At 40.1% G+C, this 15,839-nt stretch overlaps 1 protein-coding gene across 2 annotated transcripts in view; it reads left to right on the top strand.

Moving 5' to 3' along the window:
- Positions 1–15,839, top strand: part of Fam171a1 (family with sequence similarity 171 member A1) — a 141,918-nt gene that overhangs the window by 74,930 nt on the left and 51,149 nt on the right. For both annotated transcript variants that reach the window (XM_063253811.1, XM_063253812.1), the window contains exon 3: positions 11,566–11,658. In XM_063253811.1, the coding sequence (XP_063109881.1) occupies positions 11,566–11,658 (93 nt within the window). The remainder of the gene's footprint in view (positions 1–11,565; positions 11,659–15,839) is intronic.

Genomic DNA, 15,839 nt, shown 5'->3' with positions numbered 1-15,839 from the left:
TGCTTAGTTTAGGCTTAATCTTGTGATACTTCTGCCGCAGCTTCCCAGAGTGCTGGGCTTACAGGCATGTGCCACAAGGCATTCTTATGAGATCCTGGAATGAATTTCTTTTTTTCCTCCCTATCAATATTTCCTAGAGGATGTGTTGGGCTTTTTCCCCTTTCATAGGAGGGCTATGGGGTAAGGGGAGTCCAGCATAAAAGGAGCACCCTTCACCTTTGGCAAACAAGTAAGCACAAATTTAGCTATATAAAATAAAGTTCATTCCCTAAAGAATATTGTTATGCAGCATAATTATTTCTCTCTCTGCAGCCATTGGCCCAGCCTTTTTCCATGGCTTGAAACTGTCCCAGCAGCCTCTGACCTGCCCCCTTAGACCACCCTCTATGTAATCTAAAATACCTTTGTCCAGTTGTGTTACAAATCATCGTAGAATCCTTCTGTTATCTTGAGGATGTAAAGGTGACACAGAGAGCCTCTTCCCTTGGCTATGTCCCCTCACCTGCCCCTTTTGGACAGGCCACACTGGGAAGTGTGGTATTCTCTGAAGGAGTCACTTTACACCCTCCATATGGGAGCATGTACTCCTTCATCATCGTTCACCTGACCTTGTCTTCTATCCTATGGAACCTAGCTAGCTGGGCTACTTCCTGCTCCAAGAAGTCTTCCAACCTTCCCAGGTGGAATGAGATGAAAGATGAAGCACTGGAGCAGAGCACTTACCTAGCTGGAGAAGGCCCTGGGTTCCATCCCTAGCACCATAGAACAGCATCTCCTCAGTGTGAAGAAGACCTCAGGGTCTCAGCCAGCACCAATTCAAGATGGATAAACACATCTGAGACTCAGGACTGTTGCCACCTGAGACTTGGGACCACTGCCACCTCTCACCCCAGTCCACAGTCTCTGCTCTGCCCCAGGAGACCCGTGCCCCACTACAAGAAATCTTCATTTTTTTTTCCATTCTAAAAAATATCATATAAAACAGTTTTCTGGGATAGCTGCCCTGTGTGTGCGTGGACCAAGTTCTTTCCCTGAGAAAAGTTTTCAGTACACACCACAATAATTCTATCGCTCCTGAAGGATGATCGTAGGTAGTTCCCAAACTTGGAGACCCCCACAGTTATCATGAATGGGTGCAGGGCCTACAACATACTCCAGGCTCAGGGCGAGTTGAAGTGTGACACCTTCTGCATTTGAAGGTAAGCTGCTTCCTGCAGGCAGTGCTCACCACAATGTCTTGCCTTTCTTCCCAGCCACCAGGTGTCCAGTCTCACTTTTAGAAGTTAAGATAGCCTTTGAAGGAACCATGAAGGATTTATCCATGGTAGAGTTTCTCCTTCTAATCCTGGCTCACTTGTGGTATCATCCATGGCCAGGCAAGTAGGAAGAGGTAGGAGCTGCTGACAGCTTTTGCTCTAGCAGTTTCTTATGATATCCTCCCAAACACACTTATTCTTAACTAGGAAGTATGATCAAAAAATAAAGCAACTGTTAATTGAAAATATATTGCAAGCTGGGCATGGTGGTACACACCTGTAATTCCATCACATGGGGGGCTGAGGCAGAAGGATCATCGCAAGTTTGAGACCAGCCTGGACTACAAAGTGAGCTCAAAGCCAGCCCAAACTGCATAGGGAGACCCTATTGAAAGAAAGAAAGAAAGAAAGAAAGAAAGAAAGAAAGAAAGATATTGCAGAGCAAGATACATTGTCACTAATCTCCCTCAAAATCCTTCCATCAGCCTTACATCAGACTCTAAGACACATGAATCAGACAATTGAGACTAGTGGGAAAAGATCAAAATATTAACTTAGAGGTAAAAATGACCAAATGAAAAAGGAAAATGCAGTCTCAAATGTCCAGCCCATCAGGAACAAGAACAGGACACACAGAAATACAGGACAATAGAAGTCATACACCTGAAATTTCTGAGAAGATAACAAGTGAAATAAAGAAATAAATCCATGAAGCTATAAAGAAAATCAAATTACAAATAATCTCTCAGGTAAAGAAAGAAATGACAACCTTAATAAAGGAGTTGCTTAGCATAGCTAGAGGAGATATAGATTTTTTAAAATACAAGAGAATGGGAAAGTGATGGAAACCTTTAATGAACAATACAGGAAAGAAACAGAATGCATAAAACAAATTCAAAGAGATTCCCAGAAAATCAAAAACTCCATTGAAAGCTGATGAAATTGTTTGAATGAAGCTGAGGATAGACTTTCAGACCTTGAAGACAGAATTTCAGTTAGCAATCATAAGAGGATACAACTTTTAAAAATAACAAGGGAGCATGAAATAATAATTCAACCGCTTCAAGATGATGCAAAGAGAAGCAATATAATACTAATAGGCATTGATGAAAATGCAAGAGTCAACACAAATGACATAAAAAACTATTTGCAGAAATAATAGCAGAAAACTTCCCAAACACAAGAAAAGAAACAGATATAAAGATAAGGGAGGCATATAGAATGTCAAACAGTCATAACCAAAATAAATCTACACCCAGACATATAATAGTTAAGATCCTAGAAATTCAGCATAAAGAAAGAATACTAAAAGCTGTTAGAGAAAAGACACAACTCACCTATCTAAGAAAGCCCAATTAGAATCACAGCAGGCTTTTCAACACAAACACTGAAGTCAAGATGAGCTTGGAGTGAAGTATTTCAAGTACTGAAACAAAACAACTTTCAACCCAGAGTGATGTACCCTGAAAAACTTTCTTTCAAAATTGATGGAGATACTTCCATGACAAAGAACAACTGAGGAAATTCATGTTCACCAAACCAACTTTAGAAAGGATACCAAAAGACATACTAGAGAAACAAAAATGACTACAATTCCCAGAACAACAACAGAAAGAAACCACCAGGCAGCAATTGAACAAGAGTTAAAATCAGAAAAACAGCAACAGGAAAATAACATGACAAAGCTAAGCCATTACATATCAGTTATATCCATCAAAGAAACTGGTTGACAGAATGGATCAAGAAACAGGATCCAACAATATTATGTATACAAGAAACACATCTGACCCAAAAAGAAACTCATAGATTAAAAGTCAAAGGATGGAAAACAGTATTTCATGCAACAGGAACCCAGAAAAAAACAGGGGTAACTATTCTATTTGCAGACAACATGAACTTCAAATCAAAAATGATCAAAAGAGATAAAGAAGAGCACTACAAACTTGTTAGGAGAATAATTCAAGAGGAATACCTAACAATCATAAATATGTATGCACCAAATACAGGAGTACCCAGATATGTAAGACAAATACTAATAGACATGAAAAACCAAATACACGATAACACACTTTTAACAGAGAACCTTAATAATCTGTTGTCTCAAAGAGACAGATCAACTAGACAAAAAAAATCAGCAAATAAATAACAGAACTCAATCAAACCCCTGAACAAGTGGACTTAGTAGATGTTTACAGAGTGTTGCACCCAACATAAGAATACACATTCTTCTTAGCTACACATGGGGCATTCTCTAAAATAGGACATATATTAGCCCATAGAACATGCTTAAGTAAATGCAAAGGAATTGAAATTATCCCTTGCATATTATCTGACCATAGTACACTGAAATTGGAAACTAATGGCAAAAGAAACTGCAAAACCTACATAAACACATGGAATTTGAATAACAACTTCTTGAACAACCAATGGGTTACAGATGAAATTAAAGAAGATATTAAACAATACCTGAAATTCAATGAAAATGCAGATACAACATACCAAAACCTGTGGGATGCAATGAAAGAGGTGCTAAGAGGGAAATATATAACAATGAATTGTCACCTCAGCAAAATATAACACACACACACACATAAACAACCTAATGCTATACCTCAAACCTCTAGAAATAAGAAGAACAAGTCAAGCCAAAAGCTCACAGAGGAGAGGAAATTATGAAGAGCAGAAACTAATGTAATTGAGACTAAGAAAAAAATATGAAGAATTAATCAAAGAGTTGGTTCTTTGAAAGAGTAAACAAATTTGATAAACAGCTAGCCAATCTCAAGAAAAAGGAAAAAATATCAAATTCATGCAATAAAGAATGAACAGGATGAAATTACTACAGACCTTATGGAAATCCAGATCATGAATACCTACTTTAAAAATCTCTACTCTCATAGGGTGGAAAACACAGAAGAAACAGACAGATTTCTAGAAACATATGAATTACCAAAGTTGAATCAAGAAGATATAACAATTTTGAATAACCCAATATCAGCTACTTAAATTAAAAATGTGATTAAAAACAAAAAAAAAAAGAAAGGCCCAGGTTCTAAGGGTTTCACAGTTGAATTTTACAAGAAATTTAGAGAAGATTAAATGCCAACACTCCTCAAACTCTTCAGTGAACTTGAAAGGGAAGCAATCCTCCCTAACTCATTCCTGGAGGCCAATACTACTCTGATACTAAAACTAGAAAAAGTCCCAACCAAAAAGGAGAACTAAAGGTTAGTCTCTCTAATGAACATAAATGAATCCTCCATAAACATCAAAAATACTCAATAAAATCTTCGCAAATAGAATGCAGCAAATTATCAAGAAGATTATACATCTTAACCAAGTGAGATTTATCCTGGGAATGAAGGGATGCTTTAACACACAAATCAATAAATGTAATACACCACATCAACAGAGCAAAAGATAAAAATCACATGATCATCTCAATAGATGCAGAAAAAAAGCTTTTGATAAAGTCTAATAATTTTTCATAAGAACTCTAGAAATTCAGAATAAATAGTATCTACTTCAATCTGATAAAAGCCATCTATGACAAACCAACAGCCAACATTATACTAAATGGGTAAAAACTGAAAGCTTTCACTCTAAAGTCAAGAACAAGACAAGGTTGTCCACTATTACCACTCCTATTCAATATAGTTCTGGAAGTACTAGCCAGGGCAATTAAATAAGAGAGAGAAATAAAAGGAATAAGGTTAGGAAATTAAGAAGTTAAATTATCACTGTTTGCAGATGATATGGTACTCTAGATAGAAGACCCCAAAATCTCCATCAAAAGTCTATTAAAGTTAATAAGCACACTCAGCAATGTAGCTGGATACAAAGTCAACACTCAAAAACCAGTAACATTCCTGTACACTGGCAACAAACTCACTGAGAAATTATGAAAATAACACTTTTCGCAGTAGCATCCAAAACAATGAAATACTTAGGAATCAACCTTTCAGTATAGGATGTAAAAGCCTATACTGAATATAGTACTCTAGAAAAGGAGATTGAAGAAGAAATCAGAAAATGGAAAGATATCTCTTGCTCCTGAATGAACACTGTGAAAAAGGCCATACTCCCAAAACAGATCTAGAGAAAACATTCCTAAAATTCACTTGCAAACAAAAGAGATGTAGAATAGCAAAGGCAATCCTGGGGACAAAATCAAGGCAAGAGGCATCTCAATCCCTGACTTGAAATTATACTACAAAGCTACCACGATAAAATCAGCATAGTACTGGCAAAAAAAAAAAAATAGACCTGAAGGTCAATGGAACAGGTTAAAAGATGCAAACACTACTACAAAGACTCAGCCAACTTGACAAAGGGGCTAAGCATGTTCATTGGTAGAAACATAGCTTCCTTTATAAATGGTGCTGGAGAAATTGGCTTTCTGCATACTGAAGACTGAAACTATGTCTATCACCATGCACTAAACTAAAGTCAAAATGGATCAAAGATCTAAATATGAAAATAAAAACAGTAAAGCTACTAGAAGACAAGGTATGTAGAAAGCTTGAAGACATAAAGGTAGGCAAGGAGTTCATGAACAAAATGCAAACTGCATGGGAAGAACTTCAAGGAGTCAACAACTGGGATCTCATATTATTGAAAAGTTTTTATGCATCAAAGAAATCACCAACAGTGAAAAGAAAATCCACAGAATGAGAAAGAATTTTAGCGAGCTGTCTCTCAAACAAGGGACTTATATCTAGAACATATAAAGAATTGAAAAATATCAGGCCCCTAAAATTCAAAGATTGAATCCAAAAATGGCATCTGAGATGAACATGCACTTCTCAGATCAAGAAAAACAAATGGCAAATAAACATATGAAGAAATGTTCAACATCACTGGTCATTTGAAAAATGCAAATTAAAAGAACTTTGAGATACAATCTCACTCCAGAAAGAAAGGCTGCCTTCAAGAAATCAACTGATAACAGATGTTTTTGGAGCTCTGGGGGAAGAAAACCCTTCTCCATTGTTGGTGCAAGTATAGATTGTTGCAACCACTGTGGAAATCAGTGTGGAGATTACTCAAAAATCTAGGATTGGAAGTCTCGTTCAATCCAATTATTCTCCTTATGGGTATTTTCTCAGAAAAACTGAAAATGTCATGACACAGTAATATATGTGCACTCATTTTATAGCAGCACAATTTGTAATAGCTAAATCTTGGAAACAACCAAAATGCCCATCAACTGCAGAATGGATAAAAATGATGTGGTATTTTTGTACAATGGAATATTACTCGGCTATAGAAAAGGAAAATATTGAGGCTTTTATAGGTAAATTGAGGCAATTTGTGACTATATTTGTTATGATTTGTCAGATTGTCCCCACCCATCTCATGCAATCATGGATGTGGCTGATCTTGTGTTGTGATTGGTTCATTGTCTAGCACTCAGATTGATAGTATGAATGCTACTTCTCCCCAGGGGTGGAGCCAGCATACAGTGTAAAGGTGGGAAGAAGGTGTATCCTTCATTCCCTTACTGGTTCATACTTGCTGTTTTATGGCCACCATGAATGGCTGCCCTGCCACACCATGCTGCCTTGGAGCCAATTGAGTATGGCCTGAAACCCCCAAGAACTATAAGAAATAAGCCTTTCCTTCATTCATTTTGGCCATCAGGTTGTGGTCTCAACAAGAGAAAAGTAACCAAGGCAGAATTTGGTACCAGGAATGGGGTTCTGTGACTATACCTGACTGGTTTAGGAGCCTTTGAGACTGGCTTGTGGGAAGTGTTTGGAGAGGTTCAGAGTTGTCACCTGACTGCATAGAACTGCAACAGCTTATGCTATTCTGTAAGGGAGATACTGGTCAGAGATCAGGAAATCAGAAGGCTGATAGAAAGCTTGCCTGTAAAAACCAGGCTTGGGAAGTTTCTGCTGGGAAGAAGGACTGCTGTGGTTGTTGGACTCCACACAATGTGTGTTATGGCTTGGCAGAAAGTGTCGCATTTTGCTTGTGCCCAGAGACTTTGCTTGAGACTGAGGTTCAGGGCAATATATTGATTAACCTGGCAAAGGAAATGTGAAGGCAATTGAATATTGAGGCAGTGGCATGGCTATTTTGGGGGGATTTTAGCCAGATTTATGTTGTGAATCAAGAGCAAAGAGCCCAGCAGGATGATTTTAAATGTTGTGAATTTGGGTAGGAAGCCGTGGATTGTAAAGATAGAGCTGAGACCTTGATTGCTGAGAAGGAACAAAGAAGGCCTGGGGCTATCCCAGGAAGCAGTGGGTTTCCACATTTTGCAGCCCCAAACCAGAAAAAGTGAAAGCGTTTGCTCCCAGGAGAAAGCTGCAGAGCACCATATTCCAGAGTTGCAATGGAAGCCACAGGAGGTTCCAAAATGGCAGTGACATTAAAAAAAAAAAAAAAAACTGTTCCTCACAATCAGTTTCAGAGAGCTCTGCAATCAAGGCACTTGATCCCTGCAACCAAGAGAGAGGAAAGCCTGGCTACTGCTCCAGCTGGCAGCAGACCTTGGTGACATCCACACAGCGCTTGTTTCAGGTACAAGGAAAATGCATGAGGTCTGAGGTTAAGGCAGCTTCCACCTCATTTTCAGAAGGCCTAGGACGCCAAGCAGTGTGCTCCTAAGAGAGAAGTATGTAAAAATGTAAGGGTGAAGCCAAAGGTGCAGTGGAGACTCCAGAAGTTGGGAAAAGCCAGAATCATGAATCATCCAAGGAAAGCTGCAAAGACCAAGCTTAGAGAGAAACTGTAGGAACTGAAACTCCTGAAAGTGCCATGTGGGTAGAGTTACTCAAGCCATTTGCAGCTTGCAGCCAGATTGTGTCAGATGCTGAGCATGGAACTCCATGACTTAATATCCGCTCTGCTGAATTTTGGACTTGCTTTGGTTCCAATGCTTTGTATTTCCTCCTGTTTGTAACTACTGGAATGGTAACGTTTATCTTATGCCACCATATGTTGGAAGTGTTTAACTTTGTTTTCATTTGTACAAGGGCTTGCAGCTAAGAGTTTGTCTTAGATCTCAGATGAGAGTTGGAACTTGGACTTTTCAGCAATGTTGAAACTGTTAGGACTTTGGCAACCCTTGGAGATGGATTAAATATATTTTGTATAAAGGATGCACATGAGTCTTTGAGGAGCCAGAGGTGGAATGTTATGGTTTGTCAGATCCACCACACACACACACACACACACACACACACACACACGTCTCATGCAATCATGGATGTGACTGAATCTAGCATTTGTGATTGGTTCATTGTCTAGCACTCACATTGATGGTATGAATGTGACACCTGCCCAGCGACAAAGCTAACATATAGTGTAAGGGCAGAAAGAAGGCGTATCTTTCACTCTTTTGCTGGCTTGCACTTGCTGTTTTGCAGCCGCCATGAATGGCTGCCCTGTCATGCAATGCTGCCTGGGAGCCAACTGAGTATGGACTGAAACACTCACAAACTGTAAGAAATAAACCTTTCCTTCCTTTATTTTGGGCATCAAGTATTTTGTCTCAATGATGACAGAAAAGTAACCAAGACAATATTCATAAGTGAATTAAATCAAACTCACATTTATAAATATCATGTTTTCTCCCTAGTGTAAAAAAAATAATAAACTGAAAGAGTAATAAAATCCAAAAGGTACAATAGATATTGTAATAATGAAAGGTGAAGAAAATGCTCAAAAGCAAAGAACAACTGTGATAGGGGAAAGGAGAAAAGGAAGAAAGGAAAAGATTATATGTATGTAGGTATACATAAATAACTATATGTATAAATAACTATATGCAAGATAGATAACTATACTACTAATCCTTGTTCCTTCATCAAAAAGAACCGTTTGTGCTATCATTGTGTGTTTATTTGATTGCTCATTATTTCTGCCTAGATATTGTAACCTGAACAACTACTTTTAAAATAACAATATGCACTATATTAACTAGTGTTAATTTCTTACTATTTGCTTTTTAGATTCTGTATTATTTCCATTCTTTTTTTTCTGTTTTTCTTTTTAAAATAAAATAAATCCTTCCCTTCACTTCTGAACCAGATCTAGAAGTCAACTTTCATGAATGTCTTTAGTTACACTCCCTCATGTCCTGAATTGACTCAAAATTTCTACCTTTTGTGGTCATTTTGACTTTGGGGAAGAGCCAGAAGTTGCAGTATCAGATCCAGGGAATTAAGTGAATGAAGACACTCTGTAATGTTTTTACGAGCCTAGCACTTGGCAGCAACAGTCACTGTATTTTTTATCACACCTTGAAAAGACACTCATGAAAGGAGACTTCCAGAGCTATATCAGAACATGACAAAAATGTTCTGAAACAAAATGTGTTCAAAGCCAGGGGGAGTGTATTGAGGGGAATTTTATTATAATAAATTTTTAAAATTTAAATACTGTATATTTTGATTATCACTTACATGTCTCTCATCTGAACTTTCGAAGTGAATTCTTGTTAAATATTTTGTTCTTTTTCATGTTTGGGATATGACTCATATATTCTAAAACACACCACTCTAAAGTGTACACTTTACAAATGTGAAGACCTACAACATAGTTCATTGTCTCCTAAAAACCCTTTAGCACAGACTTCAATTTCATGCCGCTTGCAGCACTTGGCGACTACCAACTTACTTCCTGTCTCTCTAGATTTGCCTTTTCTGGACATTGTGTGTAAATAGAATCAGACAATCTGTAGCCTTTGGTATCAGGGACTTCCCCTCAGCACCATGTGTTCAGGTCCATCCATGTTGTGACACATGTTCAGCACCCATTCCTTTTATGAATGTGTACTGCTCCCATGTGGGGTAGTCCACACCTAGCCACCCATCCTTGCTTGAAGATGTCTTTGACAAAAGAAGCAGGATCCATCATATGTAAATTTTCTTGTTTTAAAGAAAGCAGTAATGTTCCATAGATACAAATTATGTAAAATAAGTTATTTTATACCATTAGAAAGTCTTAATGTTGACATATAATATTCTATATTTCTAAAACACATAGTGCTTACATAGTCTTAATGTAAAGAGGCTCGGCTTACTAAAAATTTATAACAATTTTTTTTAATTTTATTTTGAAAGTATACAACAGAACAAGTCAGAATAAAGCCAACTAAGATTGTACAGTGAAATTGGTACAGAATTTCACAGCAGGTTACCGGGATAACAGTAATAGGTATCATAGTATATTTTGTTATCTTTATAATAGTTGTTCTTTCAATCACATATATCAAAATGAGATGAAATATAAAACTTATCAAAACAGAATATTGAATAGAGCAGTACCATTAATCAGAAAAGAGCAAAACAGTAATAAAAATATTTGCCTTCAAAGAAATGGTAGAAGGAAATCCCCCATATTTGCTACGGTCAACCTCCCAGGAGATACTCAGATTTCTAGTTTTCATTTGCTAATGGGCGGGGGGGGGGGAGAAGAAGGATAGGGGAAGTGGGATATTTGACTCTAGGCCATGTAGCAGTAGGTTCACTATTGCTAAGCAGGGAGACAGGATGGTCATTTGCTTTCACAGCGTCCTCAGTTCCAACATGGCGTGGATCTCAGGAGACACTGCTGGTTCTCCCCCTGGAAGGGCTGCAGTGGGCCACACTGCCGCCGCTTACCAGGGAGGGGAGGTGCTTGCTTGGCTTCCAAGAGTCCTAAGTTCCAACATAGTGTGGATCTCCGAAGACACTGCTGGTTCTCCCCCTGGAAGGGCTATAGTCTGCCACCCTGTCTCCGCTCATCAGGGAGGGGAGGTGCTTGTTTGGCTTCCCAGAGTCCTAAGTTCCAACGTGGTGCTGATCTCAGGAGACTGCTGGTTCTCCCCCTGGAAGGGCTGCGTCCGCCACCCTGCCTCCTCTTACCAGGGAGGGGAGGTGCTTGCTTGGCTTCCCAGAGTCCTAAGTTCCAACATGGCGTGGATCTCAGGAGACACTGCTGGTTCTTCCCCTGGAAGGGCTGCAGTCTGCCACACTGCCGCTGTTTACCAGGGAGGGGAGGTGCTTGCTTGGCTTCCCAGAGTCCTAAGTTTCAGCATGGAATGGATCTCAGGAGACACTGCTGGTTCTCCCCCTGGAAGGGCTACAGTCTGCCCAATTTATAACAATCTTAAGTTGATTATTTCTAGGGCAAGAAGTTAAGTGATTGCAGTTTTTCTTGTGGCATCTTAAAGGTCTTCCATTGATCGTATTGTAAATCAGCATTACTGACCGATTTGAGGTCAGTGCATTCAAGAACTCAGAGCACCCAGAAAACTATATGGCCTTTTGATTTGACTGTAGGAATTCCCTGATGTCTGTTTTTGTTCCTGCAGTATTTTCTTCACTGAGCCTTGGCCTGCTTCCGGAACGATCTGCTACTCTAATGGTCTATGAAGACATTGTCCAAATAGTATCAGGATTCCAAGGTATGTTTAAAATTTTAAAAAGAATGACAGTCACTCCAGAGCCACTACTAAGACCTTTTAGTCAGATGGTGAAGGCAGCGGTGTTATCCACAGCTAGGGTACAGTACTTACTGTTCTCGCTGTGAGGCACCAACATCTGAATTCAGTTAAACTGTCAGTTGCCTGCAACCTTATTTTTTTCAGACTCATCCTGTGTGTGTATAAGCATGTGATAGAAAAGAAGGGACTGCCCTGCTCTGCTTAGCCTCTGTACACACACACAAACACACATTTGTACAGTCTCCCTATCCAAAGCAGAGAGATTGTCGGTCTGACTCAGTCCCAACCCAGTGCATGCCTGGGCTGCATTTACTAGTGGGCAGAGGCTAGTAAGTGTGTGAGTGTGGCTTTTTGCTTTCCTCGTGTCCCTTGTTTTTTCATCTGTCTCACACTGTGGTTCTCACACACACCCCAGCTCCCGTGTCTCCAGAGGAGAAAAAGCAAACCTACGAGATTCTGGGAACTTGTGTCCTTGGTAGTTTGGGGGTAAAATGTATTTATGGCTTTTGAATAGCATTTTACTTCATCTAAATCATGCACTTTAGAATCATGTTTCCTGGCATTGGATATTCCTTCATGAATAAATCCTTCCATTACATTTGGCTCTCCATGTCTGCAGATTCCACGACCATGGATTCTATGCCTGCAGATTTGGCCATCCTTTGATAGAACCCCCTACACAAGAAAGTCACATCACTAGGGAATAGAGACATTAATCTTGTTATTTTTCCAACAATAATATAGCATCTATTCATGTAGAACTTGCATTGCATTAGGTGCTATAAATAATCTAGAGATGATTTAAATTACACCAGAGGAAGGAACTTTGCTACTGTGGATTTTGGTGTCCACCGGGGATCCTGGAGCATTGCTCCATGACACTGAGGGATCACTGTCCTTTATGCCCTGTTCCAATACCATTTTATATACCACTCTTCAACAAACCAGATGTGCATGCCACCTGCAGATGAAGTGACTCATTCCTCCGTACATTATTACAAGCTGTGGACACACAGAAAGAACTTGACTTGCAGCTATTTCTCTTAGTGGATGAATTCGAAGAGGAAAGAAGTCTCCTGTAGCATTTTTGACTCAAGTTTGGAAGACAAAACAAATAGAGATGCAAATTTTGATGTCATCTGCACCGCAAAAATCCATAAAGCTGTCTTTCTTTCTTCCAGGAGAGAACAATGATGAGCCTGAGTTTTCCACACCCTTTTATATTAGCACCGTTCTGTGGCCTATGCCTGTGGCTTTGGTGCCATCCAGTTTTTCTTTCATTACCTTTGCTATGGTCTAGAGTTACTGGCCATCTCCTGTTCCCAGCCCCAAGGACATTTCCCCTCCACTTTCAGCGGAGAATGATGTCATTCTGCCTTGAGGCCCTTTGTTCTGGACTCCTGGTCTTTTTTCCTTGAGAGACTCCAGTGCCTTTCCTGGGCCCACACTTCATTCCATTTTTTTCCTGTGTAGTCTCATGTGGATTCCTGTATTTCAGCTTTGCCTAGATACTAACTATGCCCATAGATGTCTTTCAGAAAAACTCAGCCTGCCCTGAAATAAAGGTTTGGAGACTGCTGCTTATTTGAACTGTGGCCTGGGGAGTCCTGCAGGTACCCCATGCCACTGTGCTGGTCTTGTGTCTGTGTTCAAACTGAGCTAGACTCCAGCAGGTCAGCACAGGCTCTCTGCCTGTCTCTTTCCCAGCTACTCTGACAGGACAGCCAATCTTGTTTTCCTGGGGCAAGCTCCAGTCTTTCTTTCCTGGCTCCCTTTTGCCCCTGGTGTAGAATCACATCCTTGCTTAGCACTCACAGTCTCTCTAACCTGGCCTCAGTCTCCTTGCTAAGAATTCTGCTCCCTCATTGCTATGTTCTAGCCTAAATGAATGTCTTTTTCTGTTTTCCATTTGAGATGTCTCACCCCATCTTCTATCATGCCATTGCCCCGGACCCTACAGATTGAGCCCTGTCACAAACATAGTACCCCTTTAAGGACAAAACTGCTCGAAGGGACAGGAGTATCAGCAAAGGATTGCACAGTCTCTCCTTAGGTGGGAGATGCTACCTGACCCCATCCCTTTAGGCTCTGGCTGGAGTGGATACCCAGCACAGGGGACCCAACTTGTTGAATGATTAGGAGTCAAGGCGTGGCTAAAAGTTAGCAGCTCTGGTCTCACTTTCTTTTATTCAGATTGAACTAAGAATCCAGGAGTGGCAAGAAGTGCAGCTGAACAGTCATCAGATACAGGCTGGACCCAGGCCCTAACCAGACCACCTATAAACTGGTTAGAAGGAGCAGAAAGAAAGAAAAACAGAGGAAGCCTTTGGTAGCAGATCGGAAGCAAATATGCTGGGCTTAGTGGCCCAGTGTTTGAGTGGGTGAATTCCATGCTCAGCCTAGATCTTCCTTCCACCCCAGTCATCCTGGCGCTGCCTGCACCCACTGCCAACAGTGCCAGCACCTATGATTTCATGCTATCTGGCTCCTGTCCTGGATGCCCATAGTCCAATTGCCTGTTGGTCCGCAAGTCCTTACAAATAGCCACTGGCTGGAACTCTGGGTCTTTTTATGTTGCCTCCTTCTCTGCCATATGGACGATCTACCTGTGCTTCTTCACTAAATTTAAAAGCTTGGCAGAGGAGGCCTGTGTCATTGTCATCTTTGATAGTGAGGGCGTCCATGAAGTACTGAGTAAACTACACACAAAAGCAATCAGAGGCCAGCTACTTGTTTTCCTATAGACCATTTATACTGTGGTCAGTATTTTCTTTATTGTGAGTGTTTAAAAAAGAAAGAGCGTAGTTCACACACATGCACATATTTATGTCTTCACACACACACACACACACACACATACACACTCTACTTGAATAACTCTTTTTCTCTCTGGAACAAGAATTATTCTACTGGGGCTGGGGATTTAGCTCAGCGGCATAAGCACCTGCCTTGCAAGCAGGCGGTCGTGAGTTCGATCCCCGGTACCGATAAAAAGGAAAAAGACCAAAAAAAAAAAAAAAAAAAAGAATTATTCTACTGTAAATAAGTCCAAAGCAGTGAGAAACTGTGGTTTCTGATACCATTAATTTGTTTGGTCTATATATCCCTGCCTCCTGTAGCTAACCAGAAATTAGCTGAGAGCCATTTCTTCCTTTAGTAACCTCATTTCCACATTACTTCTTAAAATTGCAGGAATTTTGTTAATTTTTTAACTCACTTTTACATCTTGAGTTTAACAGTGTTAGTTGTAGTATTCCTTATCTCAGTGAAGTTGAGGCATTAGCAGTGATATGATAATGGATAACTTTATTTGTCAAAGGAAACTTATATGTGGTTAAGAAAATGGGGAAATCTTTAGTGCTATTTATATACTGCAGTTTCATTCTATGAAACTACTATTGTATTGAATGTATGAATGGTACATTGTTTGTATTTGCAGTATGACCACATTTAGTCACCTTTATTATTTTTCAGTCAGTACAAGGAAAGGGAACAGCAAATTCTGAGCCAGTACTGGCTCAGAAATGCCAGTACTGCAAGCCAGTTGGCTTTGCAGGTTTTGCTGAGACAGCACGGCATGGCAGATAGTCCTGCCAAGAGGTTGGGAGCACCAGTGACAGCACTGTCTTGAAGACTCATGTGGAGATGATGCTTGGTGTTTTATATGACACCACAGGAAAAGCTTTGCAAAATGGAAGGGCACTGTGGGAGAGAGGAGGGTGAGGGAAGAGCCAGTGTTCCCTGGGATAGACACTTGATGCTTCCGTTGAGGTTTTTGCTTTAAAATGTTTGCAGTCAAATAAAATAGAATAAACAAATGGTAATGAGAGGTTTTCCATAAAAACTAAAAGACTGTCCACTTACTTTCTTCCCAAAAGACGAACTATTCAATATTTACGCAAATTCCGACCCACGCACCAATAAAGCCCTTCCCATATCCCAGGTGGGCAGTGTCTTGCAGCTGTGTGCCAGAGTAAGCAGAGGGGTAAATGCACGGCACTCATGAGACAGGCTTTAGCAGTCAGTAGCCTTGGCATTTTGGAAGTGAAGAAGCGAATGTACTGTTAGGGTCCACCCTGTTTATAAAGAAAGCCGGAACGTACTTGTATTGGAGGAGAAGGGCAGAGCCCAGTCAAGTAAGT

The sequence above is a fragment of the Cavia porcellus genome, unplaced genomic scaffold (assembly GCF_034190915.1).
Source record: "Cavia porcellus strain 051 isolate PalLab524CR breed Dunkin Hartley unplaced genomic scaffold, mCavPor4.1 scaffold_7, whole genome shotgun sequence".
Classification (NCBI taxonomy): domain Eukaryota; kingdom Metazoa; phylum Chordata; class Mammalia; order Rodentia; family Caviidae; genus Cavia; species Cavia porcellus.
This window is presented reverse-complemented; position numbering and strand designations above follow the sequence as displayed.